General features: G+C 57.7%; 5 protein-coding genes across 5 annotated transcripts; all 5 read left to right on the top strand.

The window, feature by feature from the left end:
- Positions 1-647: 647 nt before the first annotated feature.
- On the top strand, positions 648-1,457 carry B0T26DRAFT_739919 (uncharacterized protein; the record flags this gene model as incomplete). Its single annotated transcript, XM_060443783.1, has 1 exon — positions 648-1,457. The coding sequence occupies one exon, from the start codon at positions 648-650 to the stop codon at positions 1,455-1,457; it is 810 nt and encodes a 269-aa protein (XP_060298731.1).
- A 1,496-nt stretch (positions 1,458-2,953) lies between these two features.
- Positions 2,954-3,964, top strand: B0T26DRAFT_235088 (uncharacterized protein). Its single transcript, XM_060433913.1, has 3 exons — positions 2,954-3,455; positions 3,570-3,826; positions 3,882-3,964. The coding sequence occupies exons 1-2, from the start codon at positions 3,075-3,077 to the stop codon at positions 3,813-3,815; spliced, it is 627 nt and encodes a 208-aa protein (XP_060298730.1). The 5' UTR covers positions 2,954-3,074; the 3' UTR covers positions 3,816-3,826; positions 3,882-3,964.
- Positions 3,965-9,606: 5,642 nt separating this feature from the next.
- Positions 9,607-12,111, top strand: B0T26DRAFT_674462 (uncharacterized protein; the record flags this gene model as incomplete). Its single annotated transcript, XM_060439713.1, has 1 exon — positions 9,607-12,111. The coding sequence occupies one exon, from the start codon at positions 9,607-9,609 to the stop codon at positions 12,109-12,111; it is 2,505 nt and encodes an 834-aa protein (XP_060298729.1).
- Positions 12,112-13,251: 1,140 nt separating this feature from the next.
- Positions 13,252-15,929, top strand: B0T26DRAFT_674461 (uncharacterized protein; the record flags this gene model as incomplete). The annotated part of the gene is made up of 2 exons (XM_060439712.1): positions 13,252-13,402; positions 13,474-15,929. The coding sequence occupies 2 exons, from the start codon at positions 13,252-13,254 to the stop codon at positions 15,927-15,929; spliced, it is 2,607 nt and encodes an 868-aa protein (XP_060298728.1).
- Positions 15,930-16,647: 718 nt separating this feature from the next.
- B0T26DRAFT_619514 (Nnf1-domain-containing protein) lies at positions 16,648-18,079 on the top strand (the record flags this gene model as incomplete). The annotated part of the gene is made up of 3 exons (XM_060436046.1): positions 16,648-17,109; positions 17,465-17,613; positions 17,776-18,079. Coding segments are annotated over 3 exons (915 nt in total), but the record flags the coding sequence as incomplete, so codon positions are not given.
- Between the last annotated feature and the right edge of the window lie 85 nt (positions 18,080-18,164).

Below are 18,164 nucleotides of genomic sequence, written 5' to 3'. Positions count from 1 at the left end.
GATTCTCACTTCTTTCCATCTCCGTCTCATGCAAGGAAAAGAATGAGCTTAGTAAAAGTTGCCATTAGTTATTCTCTTAGGCTACGAGAAAGGGAGCCTGTGCAAAAAAGGGTTGTTTTCAATCCTTACATTTACTAGTCCAGAGAGGTAAGAATAGCGCGGTGCGGTGCGGTGAGGTGTGCGGGGGTGTATACTAGTACCTGCTTACACGAAATACGACAAGAGCTCTCTCTTGCTGGATTATTATTATATGCGCTCTTTTTCTCCAACTGCGCTAGCTTCCATTGCTGCACATACTTTCTTTTGGACACCGACAGCAAATGTCTGGGCTTCGGTGGAAGGATGGGCGCGTCGCTTAACAGCGCTTCGGATGCCAGCCAGCCTTGCGTCCATTGCCTGTCGCCTGGGTCTGGCCGTCTCATATCCGTCGACGGCGTGCAGCCTCTCCTTGTCTTGTGGCCTCTATTTAGACCGTTGCTGGGGAAGGGCTCCATATTGTCTGGTATTTATTAAGTTTGACAACCCGGCCTCTCTGCTGGTTAAAGTCCTTTTTTGTTTTGTCAGTTCGAATTTCTCGCAGTCCGAATCTATAACTAATCAATTTCACACGACGTTGCTCACAGCCTAGTAGTGAGTGACAAGAGACAATGCCGGCAGAGAGCTCCACGTCTGCCTCAGCCTTCGCCATTCTCTCCATCCACAAAAACGACAGCCTCCGCTTCCTCCAGTTCCCCGACGACATCCACACCAACATCCAGCCCGTCATACTGGCCACTTGGCCGCTGGGTATCCAGTCGTCCGGCCCCTATGCCGAGTCCTACCAGCACAAGCTCAAGGGCAAGCCGTTCGGCTGGACCAACGAGCAGGAAGTCGTAGGCGGGTTTCGCGTGATGCGCAACGTCCTTGCCTTTCTGCACGAGCAGTCCTGGCAGCTCGTCACGCCCCTCGTCTGCAGCCGCAAGCACGGCGCGAAGGACACGCTCATCTTCCGGCGGCGGCCCCTGGACGCCGGGCCCCCGGTGCCCATGGACTGGTTGGCGGTGGCGCTGATGGGGAGCGACAGGCTCCGCGTCGTCTATGACGCCAAGGACGTCAAGCTGTCCGGGGGCGCCGATTCCGACCACGACCATCTCGGGGTGCTCATCTCGGGCCTGAAGAAGGCTCTGGAGGCCATGGACTGCTTCCAGAAGGGCGACTGGAGCTACGACTCGTTCGAGTTCAAGCTCAAGGGCCGCCCGTGGCTGTCCCAGGGCGAGGACGTGGTCAAGTCGCGGCTGCTGCTGCTGCGCATCGTCGAGACGCTCGACTCATCCGGGTGGCGGTCGTGCTGCAGCGTGCTCCAGCGCACCGGCAACGACGACTTTCGCATGGCAGACACGTGGTACTTCATGCGGCCAAGGACTCAAGCAGGCGGCGGCAACGAGACGGCGAGCCTGCCGCGGCCGGGAGCTGCGTGAACTCTCGGCGGGTCTTTGGACTCTCTCAGCTCTGTTTCTGCCACAACTCTCGGCGTACTATAATGTGGCATGGCGTGTTCTGGGATGTTCTGTGCAACCTGATGTCAGACGGATGTATTTCGGACGGCTTGTTGGGAATGCACTCAGTGTGCCCTTAGGGTCCAGACACTATGGAAAGGTCCTTTTGCGAGCAGTGGTTACACCAACAATCGAAGCTCCGCCACCTCTTGAATTAAAGAGACCTCACATGACGTCGGTGCGAGAAAAGCTGTCTTTAGCGCGGGAAAGTGCCGGCTAAATCGCATCGCGCCGGGCGTCTCGATCAGATGCACGGGCTGCCACTGCCACCTCGGACTAGGCAAGTAGTCTAGAAGGTGCCTCCCATGCCATTCGTTGAGTGCGTGGCTGGAGGAAGGCGTGAAGGAAGGGGAGTCAATTATGTCAGTTCAGTTCTGCACGCGGGAATTCAACCGTCGATCTGATCCTTCCCTCTGAATGTCCACCTACCCAGTTTCAAATACGAGAATCAACCATGCAACGTGACAGCCCGATAATCATTTCCTCGTACAAGCAGAAATCGAGTTCCCCATTCGGTCCATCCGACTTTCTGCCGATGGAAGTTGCGGCCATTAACATCCCCATCTGGCACTGTAGTTGGTCTGTATCATTCATCGTGCCTTCCCCGGACGAGTTGTTTCGGTTCGGGCTGTTGTCCCTTCACCCATAGACCGCTGCAGATACGAGACAGACCGAGATGTCTGTCTTCGCCGGTTCCACTTCCGTCCGGACTGCTCTTTCCTTCTCCTTGAACCAGCCGCTCTTAGTCTCCGACTACTTGGTGCTAGCTGCGACGGCTGTTCGCAAGTTCCCCAATCTGCAAGATCTGACAACCAGGGCAATGGACTGCCATCCTGTCTCGTTCCCCGGAGAAAGTTTAATGCCTATCTCTCGGCACATATTCCGAGCTTTATCAAGAGATCGCGGACTGCCTGTCTAGGTGTTGCATTTTTGAAATACCCAGCGGAAGTCATGTCAAGTGGACGACTTGGATCCTCCAGCCGGGAAAATGGGCAGCTGTAGGTCGGTTGTATACCCGGCCACCGTCACTTCCGACTTGCATCGTCATAGCCCAGTTGGCGCATTCCTGCTGACGGGCTGGATGCACTCGGGCGCATCACGGTGCCAAAGTCTTGCAAGTTGAGCCGTCGTTCCTGCATCTTGTTCGTGTTCGCTTCCTCGCTGCGCGGCATCTCTGCAAGCACTTCTTCCCAACACCGCCGAGTTCCTTCCGCGTCGACCTGGAGGTCGCTCCTAATTCCCTAGCGCTGCGCCCTCTGCGGTTGCCAGTTGCAACGCGGTGGCAACTCGCTGTCATGTCATGGCGCTGGTTATATAACCTCGGGCCTCCCTCGTCCCAGTCACAGAAGAGAGTGGAAACTCGAGCATCACGAGCAAAATCACCAACCACTTAAGCAACACAATCCATCAGCCTTTTCTCCCCCCAGATTATTTTGGCCTCAGAGATACCATCATCTTTTGTTCCCGTTTTCTTCTTGCCACCGCGTCTCCGTTAGATTCTCCCGTCGGGTAGCCTTTTTGCCTCTTTTCTCTCTCATAATGAAGTTCACGCAAATCGCCGGTGTCCTCGCCGCCCTGACGAGCTCAACTGGGGTTCTGGCACAGCAACAAACAAACAACCAGACCGGGCCCTTCTTGCTCAAGCTTACGTCGGCCAACGAGACACTCAACGGCAACTACCTTGGTGCCTGCCATGCCGGTGCCGCGATTGAGGCTCTCTGCCTTATCGGCAAGAACATATCGACCATCAACAGGTCGGCGGCGACGTTCTTCTGGAACTACACCATCTACGACGGGCAGCCTTCGGAATCTGGATCTCTGGTCTGGACCTTGCAACTGTCTGGAGGCATCATGAACGTGTCGGAGCCCCTGTCGGTCACGTACAATCCTGGAACCAATGTGGCGGTGCCAATGCTTACTGTAAGTCTGCCCCTTTTACACCTCCCTTTTGGTTCTTGTTTGCTCCAACGTCCCCTTTTCGTTTTTGGCCTAGGCTAAATGTTGCCTGCGGATGCTAACCGATGATGTGACTAGCCGGGCGGAGTTGCACAGCAAGTGGGCTTCAACGGCAGCACGCTGTACGTACCTGGATATCCCGACGACTCCAACTTCAAGTATGGCGAGTACCCGACGAACCTGTCGACGACGCAGTTGACCAACTGGCAAGCGTGCTGGCTGTTCGCGGGGAGCTACTACTACAATGCGCTCGCGTGGGTCACTAGCGGCGCCCCGCACAACCCGACGTGCCAAGCCGTGGGCGTGTTGAGGGAGGATGCTTAGGAAACACCTCAGTTAGTTGTGGATGCGCCAGAAACATCGGTCGAGGCCGAGGCTGAAGCACCCGAGCAGGTTGAAGCGCCCGAACAGGATGAAGTGGAAGAGGACGAGGATGAGGGTGAGGACGAGGAGGACCAAGAGGAGGCTTGACGGGTGTAATACAGTGGTTAATGGGATGGTGGGTGGCGCCATGGTGGCATAGAGATGGGGTATATGGTAATTGCTAATGTCTTGTGTGTGTTGGGATCAGAAATTATTAGAGACAGGAGTACAAACATGGGAACAGAAATGAATCAACAAAGTTGAACCTTCATAGCAATGTTTTCGAGGGCACGGTGCTGCTGGCTCGCAAAGGTGTTTGGCTTGGCCGGCACTGTAGACCGCCGAATCCGGGCGCATGCTGTGTGACCACGGGAAATCGGTTACCTCCGCGGAGACCATGGCCGCGGATAAGGAAAGACAGGATTTGGAGGACGCTCAGCCGTCTTCTACAGCGCCCCAACCGGCTGCCCAGCGGGAACAAACAGCACAGGAGGACAGAGGGAAGCGTCGGTGGCAAAAGTGTTTCTGAGCCGGCACATCTCTTGCCCATCCTTCCTTTCAGGATCCAACAGAGAGCATGCGCACCCTGGTAAACACATGCCCGCGGATGTCCAGACCCGGCCGCGTTGGGCTTCACCGCACATGTCTGTGCGAGTGAGTGAGTTTGTGTGTGTGTGTGTGTGTTGTGTTGATCGACTTTATCTGCTGTCGCTGCATTATACGCAGTACCACACCCGCTCGAGTATGGTAGGTAGGTAGTAATAAGAATGCAGTGATGAGGATGTGGTGATGTGGTGATGTAGTGATGTGGTGATGTAGTGATGTGGTGATGTGGTGATGATGTCGTATTGGTTTTGTATCGTGTCGTGTGTCGATGGATGTTGTATAGCTTGTCTATCTTGGTTATCCATTCATCTATCCCCAAGATAGGCAGGTGTAGCCATTTCTGCTGCTGCTGCTGCTGCTGCTGAACTTGGACTGCTTCTGGTAGGGCCGTCTTTCCTTTTGCTTTTCCCCCTCCTTTTCTAAGGCTGTATTGTTTTGTCTTTGTGCTTGAGCTGGCTGGCTGGCTGTATTTGTGCCTGTTCTTGTTCCTTACCTTTTTCCTCCCTGTTGTTATGTTCTCCTGTCGGTTTCACTGATTTGGTATTTGCCTGCCTGCTGCCTGCCTGCCTGTCTCTGGCTGGCTGACTGCTACATCTGACTGCTGTCTGTCTAGACATATGATGCCATGCCATGTGTGCGCCTACCGGCCTGTATGTATGTCTGTCTGAGTCCCTATCTACTGCTGTTGTGTCTGGCAGTCTTGCTTTCTCTGTCAGTCTGGCGCTCTATCTGGCCGTATTCCGGCCTGCCTGCATGTCTTATCTATCAATCTCGGCAGCCATCATCCTGGCTGCTCCTTCCAAGTACCTTGCCTGACTGATTCTCGGCCGTTGTGCCAAGCCGGTCACAGTTGCACTGCGTACATGCCTTTCGCCTCTTCGTTTATTTGCCGCCTCCCGCCTTGTTCCATTTGTCGTACCGAAACACAAGAACAAGATAGAGAGAAGAGAGCACCAGGAGAGAAAACGGAAGGTTTCACCGTCACAACATCCAGGCAGGCAGGCAGAAGACAGACAGACAAAAGCAGGAGCGGGAAGAGCACCTTTGCCCTGCGCGGTGTTGCATCCGCCTTCTCCCCTCCTTCCCTTTCTCCTTTCGGTCAGTGTTTATTTATCTCATGTGCTGTATACGGATGATGTGCATGCCGTGGCCGTCAAAGCCATGCCAGCCAGGCGAGGTCGTGCACTATGAGTTCCTGCGATAACCCAGTTGGCTGACTGTGCCACTGTAAACGAGAGACTAGAGGCTGCCTTGTAGATGGGCGACTCGGGGCTCGTGTGGCATGTGTGTTTGTGAATGGTATTTTAGCCGAGGCGAGTCGAGTCGAGTCGAGTCCATGGCAACGTCGACCCTCAGACACGTGGATGCGTGCGAGTTTGAGTGTTTGTGTTCTCCTTGCCCTCTCTCTCATACGACCCTGGAGAGCTGGTCCAACGCCTCACGAGCCGGGAGCTGATCCCATTGGGCAATGCGAAGACACCTGGAAAGGAAGCGAGGACCCTACAGATACCAAGTCAGACACCGACAACGACGAAACCGAGATCAAGCACACTGCAGCGCACATCCGGCGATCCCCTGATGAAACAATTGCCGATCAAAGGAAATAAAAAAAGGAAGTTAGGCATCAACAGCCCAAGGTAAGCCATGGCCGCCCAACTTTAAAACGTTCCCCCACGACACCCACGACCCAAGAGCCGGGACCCCGCCCCCAGAACCGGGGCAAAGAGAAGCGAGCGAGCGGCTGGTGCCGATCAGCCCCCTCGTCTAAAGCATTTCCCCATTGTCGCGCGAGGGGTGGGCGGGGCACATAATTGCCATGCAATGCAATATGTTTCCTTCCCCGTTCCCACCGGTGCGTCATGAGCCACTCACTGCAGGGCGAAACACAAAAGTACGTAACGTAGAGTAGACAGGGAGGTATAAACTGGGGCTGGTCACATATCACATTCCCGGCAGAAGCAAAACATCTCTCGGTCGCCTAGCTAGCGAGCTAGGAACGAGCATGGGCATGGCATGGGCATGGCATTGTATGTGTGGGAGTGGCACGGCGCGGCAATCGGACTTCACAAATATCCGTAGTATGTGCAGTAGATTGCAATACGCAAGTACACCTCCGCCGGGGTTTGTTTTGTTAGCTCGGTACATGCCCCACATTCTAACAAGGGCCCCTTGCTACATAAAAGTAGCCTGGTATAGAGCCAAAATTCAGTATTTTATTGTACCACCCTCAGCATCTATGCACATCTGCAGCCTGCGTGGCATCGAGTGTGCCAGCCGTAGAAGAAGATCTTCTGGCACAGCCTCCCACGCCGCCTCTAGAAGCCTGCGAAGGTCTGGTAAATCTAGCTCCTGAATATCCTCGCAATTACATTCAATCCAGTTTTTGATCCACGGCCAGACATTCTCAATAGGCGAGAGGTCTGGAGAATAAGGAGGCCAGCGAACCACATTAACTCCTTGCAGGTTGAGTGCTGCTTTGGTCCGCCGTGCCCGATGTGCTGAAGCGTTATCTTGTTGGAAAACCGAGGCTTGAATCTGGCGATAGAAGCGGATAATAAGCGGAATAATATGCTCGATATAATTATTAGCGCCGATTCCTCCATACTCCTTCTCCTAAACAAACCCTGGCCCTTTTATTCCACCTGCAAAACATCCCCAAAACATCCAACCTTTTGGTTTCCGCCGTTGAAGAGCAAAATCGGCAAGATCTTGCCCCCGGAAAAGGATAACGTGCTTTTTCCACATTGGGTCATTTATTGCCCAAGTTTCATCAGACCAAATAAAATCATCCCAATCTTCTGGATTTGGACGGAGACGAAGCTGTTCCTGGCACCAACGAAGCCTCTGCTGTTTATGGGCAGTAGTAAGGAAAACTCTTCTTGGTCGAATCCGAGATTCTCCTTCTAAATCGTGGACTGCTCGAACAAGGGCAGTTTCACCGTATTCTGCTAACTCTAAAGGAACGTAGTATTGAAGCTGATAAAGGGGAAGATATTGACGGCGTTTATCTTTTAAAAACCATTCTTTTAAACGTTGTTTCTGAGGGGTTCGAATCTTTCCTCGTCGACTTTTGCTTTTCTGTGGTGTCAACGGGCCCTCCTTACAGGCAGATTGGATTTGCCGGTTTGAGAAGGGGGTATTTTCTGCAATCTTCTCGTAAGTCCAACCAGCGTACTTCCGTAGGCCTCGAATTTCGGCCTTTTCTTCGCGTGTGAGGTCTTTGTTTTTATGCCGGCGTTTAGGGGTTGAGGGTTCTGGCAATTGCTCTGGTGGTGGCTCTTGTAGTGGCTCTGGCAGTGGATTCAGGAGGTCTGCAATTGCAAAGGGCATTTTTGGCTGTGGGCGACTGGCTGCACTGCGGGGTGTTCAGCATGCGAAATTTAACTCGCAGGTATTTTGCCACAGAAATTGCTAGAAGAATGACTTGGTTTCTATTTTCCGTATGCGGCTAGCCCAGATGACTAAAACACTGTAATCACCCCTGTAAGTCACTGGAGCTAACAAAACAAACCCCGGCGGAGGTGTACGTAGCAGGCAGGCCACGTGGGTAGGAGGGATGGCGGTTATGGGCAAATACGAGCAAGCAAATCACCAGCCTTGGCAGCCTGATGTTGTTTTGTGCGTTGGGTGCACCGGGCAGGCGAGGCGGGACGCAAGGACGCAAGGGCGCAAGGCAACGGAAGCGGGTGAGTTTTTTCGGCGTCGGTGTCGCTGCCGCTTTGTCGAGATAGCATTGCAATGATCCAATCCGACGCCCCAGGTTGGCCGACTGACTCCGTACATACAAGGCTCTCGAGCAATGTCCGCAAGAGCCTCCGGACAGGGTTTCACACGACCAAAGAACAAGAACAAGAACAGTGCCCGAGGCTGCCAACACGATAATACAATCGGCCATGCCACAGCATGCATGTGAGCAACATCTATGGTCCGGTCAACACGGATGCTCACGGTGATCCGCTCGCCGCCAAAGAAACTCACTTGCACTCTTTCGTCTCGTCTCGTCTCGTCTCGTCTCCCCTATGATGCCGGGCGAACAGACAGCCCCCAACCACGAAGACGCCCGAAGTGAACCGTACAGAAAGCAGGTAAAGTCGAGCGAGCCCCGCCAGCTGGTGTAACAAAGGAACCGACAGCTCGGGGTCGTTGGGGGCGTCGACGCACGTGAGAGGCACAGTCTGAGAGGGTGGCTCGCAAGCCTCGACATTGGCCACTAGGTTGCAGTCCGGCCTAGCGGGCATATGCGAGGTTTTATTTAGCTTTCGCCCGGCAGAGCAGTGCAGAGAGCAAAGCCGGCGAAGAAGGCGTCCGCCCGACTGACGAGGTGTGTAGGTTGCTGGCTGCCTTGTCTTGGCAACCAATCTCCTGAGGCGAGGGGGTAGGAGGCGAACTATTGCAGATCAAGAGCTCGAGACGGTGAGTCTACGACACCTTGCCGCGGGCACCTCCGCAAGCTGCAGGCTGCCACCGGACCAACCAGGCTCCCCCAGAACCGACGCCACATGAGCGAATGGACTATAATTGGGTAGTCCATCCTCAGCGAGAGGGGAAGTCTGCACGACACATCTACTATGCAGGTTCTTGTAGATTGCAGACTGAAGCGAGGCAACAAGCCATGCAGTGATAGTGATGCACCTCCTTCTTCAGCAGTGCTCCCTCCCTCTTTTCCGTCCAAAGAAGTGCGTTAGAGCGATGAGCACAGCAAAGACGGGCAACCGCGCATAAATAATCGAGTTGCCCGGCTTCAGTTGGCCGTAGGAGTTGCTGCGTTGCTATGAGCAGAATCCTTCCAAGATCGTCCCTGTACTGTCTGTCCTCTTTTCGTTGACTTGCCCGACCGGACCCGAAAATCGACTCTGCACAAGCCAGTAGCCAAAGGTAGACGTTAGCTAGCGGAGCCACAGTTGATCTGATACCTCTGCTGCCCGCCCCGCCCCGCCCCCAAGCTAATATAAGTCGGCCCCTTCCACCTACCCAAGCCTCGCTCGCCTCACTTTCGTCAGATGGGAGGGAACCACTGCCCGTCTTGGTACAAGTGAGCTGCCCTTCACTTCAACTTTGACGCACATTCGCCCAGCCCAGCAGGAAGAGGCAACCAAGACCATAGCCATCCCTTGTGACCAGATCCTCACCTTGACATCTCCCAAAGATGGCCGGCTTCATCACGCTCAACCAGAACCCGATGCAGGGGCAATCAGAAGCCCCCGTTGAGATTCGGATGCCGCCCGGCGGGCAACAGCTACCCCGCGTGATCAACGCGAACCCTCGGCCCATGGGAGCTCAGACATTGGGTTGGCAGCGCCCTGCCATGCCAACCCAACAGCAGCATCAGCAGCAACAGCAACAGCAGCACAACATGGACAAACCCCTTCCGCTGCAGCAGGACTACACCGTCAAGATCTGCGACCTCCGGGAGGAGCGGCCGCTCACCGCGGCCGAGGCGCGCGAGGCGCTCTCGAAATACTACATTTACCGATTTGAGAAGGCGGTTGACGACGAGAGCGCCTACGACAATGGCAGCAGCGGCAAGAAGAAGACGACGTGGACTAGGGTGAAGCGCACTGAGGTGTTGGGCACGTCTAAGGATGAGGCGGCGCGGCAAGTGCGCAAGCTCAACAAGCACACGCACACGCTGAGCGACAAGAAGGCGACGCTCAGCGGCGACCAGCAGAGGCAGGTCGAGTTGGTTCTCGAGGACCTCCAGCGCCGCTTCCACGACCCCCGATACCAGATCAATCTGGTCCAGATCGACCACCAGCTCAAGTCCAAGTCCAAGTCCAAGGACAAGGACAAGGACAGGGAGAGGGCCAAGGAAGGAGGGAGGGACAGGGCTAAGCTTGGGAAGACGCCCAAGTACGTCGCCGACAAGGGGTTCGTGTTCGTCCGAGACCGCAGGGGCGCAAGACAGGGCTCATCGTCGTCGCCGAGGGACACGGCGCAGAAGCACGCCCCCGAGGAGGTCAGCCTCACGGCCTACTACAAGCAGACGCCCCGCCCCGAAGTCAACGCACTAGCCCTCCTCTTACAGCAAGGCGAGGCCGTCGCGCGAGGCCGCCTGCAGCCCCAGCCGGCTCTGCTCGACCCGGAGCAGCGATTCCCTCCGCAGCCCAGCCATCATCCGGCCAGCCACCCAGCTGGGTACCCGGCTGTCCCTCCAGCGGGTTGGAACGGAGCACCTGGAAACAAAGGCGGCGGTCCGACACCGCAGCAGCAGCCGCAGCAGCAGCAGCAGCAGCCACCGCCGCCGTCGCATGCCTTCCCTCCAAAGGGTCCAGCAGCTCCGCCAAGCCAAGACTCCCTCCCTCCAAAGCCTCCAGCAGCTCCGCCAAGCCGCCACTCCCTCCCTCCAAAGCCTCCAGCAGCTCCGCCAAGCCGCCACTCCCTCCCTCCAAAGGAGGAAATGCAGAACACGGGAGTCCAGGCAGGCAAGAATGGCAGCGGCAAAGGCAGCAACCGCGGGCCTTCGGCCAAGCCCCCGCGGCGGCAGCAGCGTCGGCCTTCGAGCTCGTCAGAATCCTCATGCTCTGTCTACTCGATTGATGACGAATATGACGACGACATGTCGATCGAGTCGGCCAACTCGAGCAGCTCGTCGTTCGGCGAATTCGGCCCGGGATCGGGCCAGGCCAAGAAGGCCAAGCACTTCACGAACACGGCGGCCAACTTCGGGATCCAGCCCAAGATGCCTCTGCACAGGCGCGGCCGGCACGAGGGCCATGTCATCACGGACGAGCTCCTGCCCACGGCGGCGGCATTGCGCGGCGGCGGGGGAGGAGGAGCTGGTGTCGGGGGGCACGCAGCGGCGCTGCTGGAGGTCGACCTCGACGAGATCAACATGATCACAACAAACGCGTACCACGCGGGGCGGGCCGACGAGCGGTCGGACCTGCGCGACATGGCGGACCGCGTCGCCATCGCCACGGCCATGAAGTCTAAGCTGCCGGCTCCGGCGCCCATGCCGGTGCCTATACCTCCCCCAGCGGTGCAGCTGCATCACCACAGCCGCAACCACCACCACCGCGCACTGCCGACACGCCTACCGCCGCGCATCATCCAGCGGCGGCCGAGCGTGCGCCGCGTGCGGCCCGGCGACGTGGCGCTGCAGCTCGAGATCGAGATGCTGGAGCGCGACATGGAGCGGCAGCGGCTCGGACGGCACAACGAGTCCTACCACTACGACGACCATGGCTATGGTTACGACGACTACGACCGCGACCACGACAACGACCACGACCACGACCACAACTACGACCATGACCACGACCACGACCACGAAGCAGAGGACGATCTCGACAACATCCAAGTCGACGTTGACGGCGGGTACTCGTACCTAGTGCATCCGAACAGCACGAGCCGCCGACCGCAGCAGCAGCACGTGGCGTGGGAGGCGCCGCGGCCGTCCAGGCGCAGCGACCTCTGGGAAGACGTGGCCATGGCGGGAGGGCGCGACCGCAGGGCGCTCAATTTTATGCTCAGAAAGGAGTCAAACACGACCCAGACGGCCGTGCCCCGAGACTTTAGCCCGCGGCTGGCGCCGGCGCTAGCGGGCCCCCACCTGGGCAGGCGGAGAGCGAGTATCGCTGTCCCACACTCGCCTGGAGGATTCCGGGCGGGCCATGACGATTTCCAAGGACCGCCGTATCCGTATGAATAATATGAAAATGCGGGGTTTGTTTCGGACCGGGTTCGAGTTTCTTCTTGTGTGCGTTAGTTTGGGCGATTCGGATGGTTTGCTATCATGTCTTGGGTTGCCTGGGTTGGTTGACTGGCTGGGCGTTTCCAGGTGTGATGACGGTGATGACGAATCGATGAATGCTGATGGGGTTCATGTTGGAAATGGTACAAGGGGAACGGATGCCCGGTTTCTAAATTGGAGTCTTGGGTGCGGATATTATCCAGTTATTTAATATGCCGAGATTGACCGGCGAACTTGAGTTGGGGAAGATGTTCGTTTTATCGCGGAATACAGAACAGAATGAACAAGGCATTTGCGAAGTCCAAATAAAGGAAAGACCATCCGGCGGCTGGCTTGGGAGCTGTATTCAGAGCGGACAGCACGTAACTTGAATTTTCATGACAACGAGATCTTGGTTTAATGTGCCATTACAGACCGAGATGCTTGGCGTCTGTGTTTGTGGGCAGGACTTGGCAAATCGCGAAGGGGGTTTTTCTGAGACTTCGAGTTGCATTGCATGATGTCTTGCTGTTCTGCAAGTGAAGTCGCACTGTTGCAACAACTGGATCGAGTATCTGTAGAAAGGTGGGGCTGAAGCTTGCACCATGACAGGATCACGTGGGTGGCGCTGGAAATCACCATATCATAGCCATTGCCGCTTGGGGATCCGCCCAGGGCCCAAGCCCCCAGCTCCCAAGGCTGGTTGTCTGGCCGACGACTTACAGGGTTCGAAATAATAACAGCAGTTTTGTCCAAAGCAACATGATGGTGACGGCAAGCGCGCGCAAAGGAGCGACGCCAGTTGCACAATTGACTCGCCCAAGCGACACCCGTCGGCGAGATCCCGCGCGTTGCACCAGGTAATCGACGATACTACTGACGGCAAGAGCTTACGAGTACCGCCTTTAACCCCCGCTTTCCGTTTTCGCTCGTCGCATTCATTGCATTGCCAAAATAAGCTTTCAAAAAGAAACAACGCAAAAGGAAGGCAGCTGCGACAAACTCAACTCCACATTGCATTTCCGCCTCCCAACACCCGACGACTGAGATCGACACTGGTGGTGACACCCGCATTCCTCAGGCCGGCTTGGCTTTGCACCTCGCCCGCCAGTCGCCGCCATGGCGCCGGCAGACACCCTCTCCCCGCCGGGGTCGAGCTCGTACTCGTCCAACACGCTGACGGTCGGCGACGGGACATGGGACTTTACCAAGAACACATTCCTGCTGCCCAACCTCGTGGCGCTGAACTTTGACACGATGCAATACAATGGTAACCTCTCCATGACCTGCCCTGCCCTTCCCCGACATTTGCTAACGACTGCCGTGCTCCGGCAAAACCAGGCATGGGAAACCGCTTCTCGACCCTCACGCAGTACCACAGCCTCATCCTCGGCCACGGCGTGCTAGCCGCAATCACCTTCCTCTTCATAATACCCATTGCCGTCCTCGTGGCCCGCTTTTACGCCCGCTCGCCCGGCACCGCCATCCGCTACCATGCCTACCTACAGATCCTCGCCGTGCTATTTTCCACCGTCATCTTCATCCTCGGCTTCATGGCCGTCGGCCCGCCGCGCAACCTGTCCAACCCCCACCACGGCATCGGCGTCGCCATCTACGTCTTGATCCTACTCCAGGCCGTCGGCGGCCGCCTGGTCAAGCACATTACGGGTCGCTCGCTGCGCGTCCACCTACACAAGTGGTCCGGCCGGGCCATCACCCTCCTCGGCATCGTGCAGGTCCCTCTGGGCTTGACGCTGTACGGCTCGCCAAAGTACCTGTTTGTGCTGTACACGTTGTGGATGGTCTTTTTGCTGCTGCTGTACTTCATCCTCGACTACAGAGATGAGGGCCGCCGCGAAGTCTACGTGAGCGGCGGCCGAGGCACCGACCACGGTTCAGATCGCAAGTCGAGCCGTGGCATTGGATGGCTTGGACCGCTCGCCGCCGGCGCTGGTGTCTGGGCACTGCTCCGAAGCCGAGGCCGCAAGCGCGACAGGGACACAGAGCAAGCCCTGAGCCGCACCCCCAGCCCCGCGGGCCGCTCTCACCGCGGGCCCGAGGTTATCCCGTCCCCGCGAGGGTCCGAGAGCTACCACGACGAGAAGCACACGGACCGGCGCCGCGCGAGCGGAGGTGGCTTCATGAACAGAGTCCTGGGCGTTGGTGCGGCTGTAGGCGCCGGTGCCCTCGTGTCGCGCATGATGAGGCGCCGAAGCCGCGGAAACGATGACCAGTACTCGGCCGTGGCGACCGACACCCCAAGCCGGCCCCAGAAGCCCAGGAGGGGTTATGCGCCCACCGAGAGCGAGTTCAGCGAACGAACCGAGGACATCCGCAGGCACGATAGCCGGCATGATAGACGATCGCCGCTACTTCCGGGTCCCGGCATCCCGGCCGCAGCAGGCGCGGCTCCGAGCGCGGCCGGTGAACGGCCAAGGACCCCACTTCCTGCCCACTCGAGGTTCGACAGCCAAGATGCTTCCGACTACTCGTCCTCTTACGTCAGTCCCTCGCGAAGAACCTCGGAGAGGAAAAAGAGTGGTGGGTTCGCCAAGGGGATTTTGGGCGGGCTGACGCTGGGCTTTCTGGGGAGGAAGGCAAAGGACCGCCACGATAGGAACGAGGAGCAGCGGCTGAGGGAGGACGAGGACAGGCGGAGAGACGAGGAGGACCGGCGAGCCGGCAACCGCACATCCAGATACACGGGCGACGGCTATCCCACGCCGACAAGAACAGGATCAAGGCGCCGCCCCCATCGCCCGGGCGGCGGACGGCCTCCGCCGTCGGGGGTCACGACGACTGCGTCGGGCATGTCAGAAGAATCCTCTATTGAACCGCGCGGGGATATTCCCTACGACCCGGTACCAGTGAGCGGTGTTTTGCCGCCGCGCCCCATCCCTCTTCCCGGATCTGCAGCAGCGGCCGCAGCTGCCGCGGCTTCTGCGTCCAGCCACGGCCCGATCCCCCTTCCCGGCACAGCAGCTGCAATGGCGGGAGGCAGGCCGTCGCGGCCGTCGTCAAGGACACGATACGACGGCATAGAGCCAGCTGCGATGCCGCCAATGCCGGTCGACCCTCACGGGATCCTGCACCACGAGTCGGGCAGCGAGACGTATTTCTCGTCAGGCGGCCGCCCTCACCGGCGACACTCAAACCGACGGGGAGCAGGCGGCGACCCAGAAGCGGCGGCGGCGGCTGCTGCCGCGTCGGCTAGCGTGTTGGCTGCGCAGGTGGAGGAAGAGCATCGCCCGCGGGGCCGTCGAGGCGAGGGGTCGTCGTCGAGACAGCCCATCACGAGCGTCAAGATGAAGGCCGACGACAAGGGCGGCATGACGTTCCGCCAGCTCACGGGCGAGCAGTCGAGACAGGAGCAGCGGCGGAGACGCAACGACTCGCTGAGCAGCCAATCGGAGCTCGACACGCCCACCAGCCGGAGGTACCGGCGCGAGCGCGACTCGAGCCAGAGGCAGGCCGAGGTTGCAGCCGAGCAGCAGGTCGAGAACGAGCCGCTGGCGCCGCTGCTGTCGCCGCCGAACCCGGCGTTCGCGCAGGGACGGCGGGCCGCGGGCAAAGACTCAGCGTACTACTCGGGCCAGCCAGGGCCATCTGGCGGCATGGCGGGGGCGGTGTCGAGCATGGGCAGCCTGGCGAGCCCTGGAGGCAGCCACGGGACGTTTAGCGCGCTCAGCCCGACGCCGTCTCGCGATCCCACGGCGTCGGCGGCGGACCGGCGGCGGAGGAGACGTCTGGAGCGGCGCGACGGTAGCAGGCCGCTCAACACGGTCGACTTTGAGTAAAGCTCGCTCTTTCTGCTTTGCTTTTTGCCACGTCGCGAAACTGCCATGTTTGGTGTTGGCATTTCAGCACCAGGACTGGTCAATCTTTAATGACGGCGTGGGTGGCGTCGGGTTTATATGGGCGGTGGTAAGATTGGGATGCATATCATTGAGAGCGACACGAGGACAGACGTATATGATGAGAGCAAAATTCGTGTTGCCCGCCCTGTATATTCATAGCATGGCCGGGAGTATATTCTCTCGTCATTGTCTTGGCAGATGCATTAGCTGTCTTATACGATGTGATGGCTAGCTAAGTGTTGATGTTAATGACGGATGCGGCCAGAGGAAAAGGCGTTTATGATTTTGCGGGTTAGGGATAGGGACGGGACGGAGACTGCCATGACACTAGTCTGCCAAGTTATTTATTTAATTACCTATACACCTTCTATGGGACTAATAAGCTGAGCTGCCGGTCTTTCTTTGTCGAGTTACAAATTGTAGTGTTTCCACGTACTCGGCGCTCGGGAGTCGGGAACCGCCTGGTAAGCTGATGCGTAGCGACTAGGCACCCTTTCCACTGGAAGCCTAGGCGGCCCCGCAAAAAGTCGCGCCGGCCAGCTGCCACCCGAAACCACCTCACTACCGCGACGCGACTTTAACGGCCCGGGCATTTTAAGGACTTTTAATGATCCCACGTCCCGCATCACATCGTGCTGTACTACACATATACCAAAACATGTCGGTTGACAAAGAACCCGCGCAGCAGCAGCAGCAGCAGCAGCAGCTACAACCACAGCAAGGAGGCGCAGAAGATCACACAATGCAGGACGCTGCTACTTCTACAACCCAGCAGCCGGGGCCGCAGCCGCAGCCGCAGCAGGATGCGCCTCCGCTATCAACACCAACAACAACATCAACAACAGCAAATAACGCTGCAAATGCAGATGCAGGCAACAATGGTGATAATGATAATGAAGCACCAGACTCCCCCCCGCTGCCAGCAAAACACAGGCCCGCCACCCCGGGCCCCCGCGCCGCCCGCCTGCAAGCCCTCTTCGCCGCCACCCTCACCCACACGCTCGACAAGATCAGCTACGCCAACTTCGCCGCCTGCTACCCCACCGTCGCGGCGCGCGCGCCGGGCACCCTCGAGTTTGTCCAGCGCCAGATGGTTGAGCGGCTGGGGGCGCAGTGTAAGGTTTGTTCTTTTCTTTTTCCTTTTGAGGGCATGGTTTTCGAATGCAGCGAGCAGCTCGCCGCAGGCACCCCCGAAGAGCCGCCGGAGGCAAGCACAAAGGCAGCTCGGGTCTGCGTGTCTGTTTACTCTTTCCGTACTGGTGTCTGTTTGTCTGGCTGGCCTCTTTAGGTCTGCAGTTTGCGGGCTTCCTCTGAGGGAGGGCTGGTTGGTTCAACGCATCCCTCTTCAAGTGAAGAAGTAGATGGCGGCCATGGCCATAAACATACAGAGAACACGACTGTTTCGGTAGAATCCAGTTCTCCTTCTTTTGCTTTCAATAAAAAAGGGGGGATAATAAACTAACAGCCCCCCACAGCGAGAATTCGACTCAGTCCTGCAGAACCGCAACGTCATCGCCAAGCTGAACGAGCTCGAGAGCCTCGTCAGCGAGGCCGCCGCGCGCAAGCAAGTCGCTGCCGAGACGACGGATGTTGTTGCTGTTGATGGGGTCGAGCCGCCTGTGCCGTGAGTTTACTTTTCTTTCTTTCTTCTTTCTATCTATCTATCTGTCTGTCTGTCTGTCTACTCTCTCTGTCCCTGAACTTAGTGTGCCCACCCCTATTTCTCTCTCCCACCAGCAACCACACACACACACACACACAAACTCACAACACAACAACAAAACAGACCACACACACTCCCCGCCGGCACCGTGCTAGCCGCACACCTCGCACCGCACCTGGCCGCGCAGCAGTCGGCGCTCAACGCACGGCTGCAGAACACGCAGGCGGCCAACGCGCGACTGTTTGACGAGATCGGCGCGCAGCGCGCCGACATCGAGGCGCTGCTGGCGACCGTCGAGCGCGTGCTGGCCGACATGGACGGCGCCGCCGGGCTGCTGGACGGCGTCGCCGACGAGCTGGTGCGCGAGACGCGGGCCGCTGCTGCGGTTGTCGATCCTGATCCTGATCTTGGGATTGTTGGTGGTGGTGTTGATGCTGGTGGCGACCGGGCCATGTCTGGAACTTGATGTTTTTGTGTCATGTTTTATTGTTGTTGGTGTTTTCTCTCTCCCA

The sequence above is a fragment of the Lasiosphaeria miniovina genome, assembly GCF_030549165.1.
Source record: "Lasiosphaeria miniovina strain SMH2392-1A chromosome Unknown B0T26scaffold_3, whole genome shotgun sequence".
In the NCBI taxonomy this organism is placed as follows: Eukaryota; Fungi; Ascomycota; class Sordariomycetes; order Sordariales; family Lasiosphaeriaceae; genus Lasiosphaeria; species Lasiosphaeria miniovina.
The sequence above is the reverse complement of the archived record's forward strand: the minus strand, read 5'-3'. Positions and strand labels throughout refer to the sequence as shown.

Excerpts from the sequence above, each read along its gene's own strand:
- B0T26DRAFT_235088 (XM_060433913.1), top strand. The coding sequence starts at position 3,075 with ATGAAGTTCACGCAAATCGCCGGTGTCCTCGCCGCCCTGACGAGCTCA. Across the intron at positions 3,456-3,569 it reads TGGCGGTGCCAATGCTTACT|CCGGGCGGAGTTGCACAGCA; the intron begins GTAAGTCTGCCC and ends TGATGTGACTAG.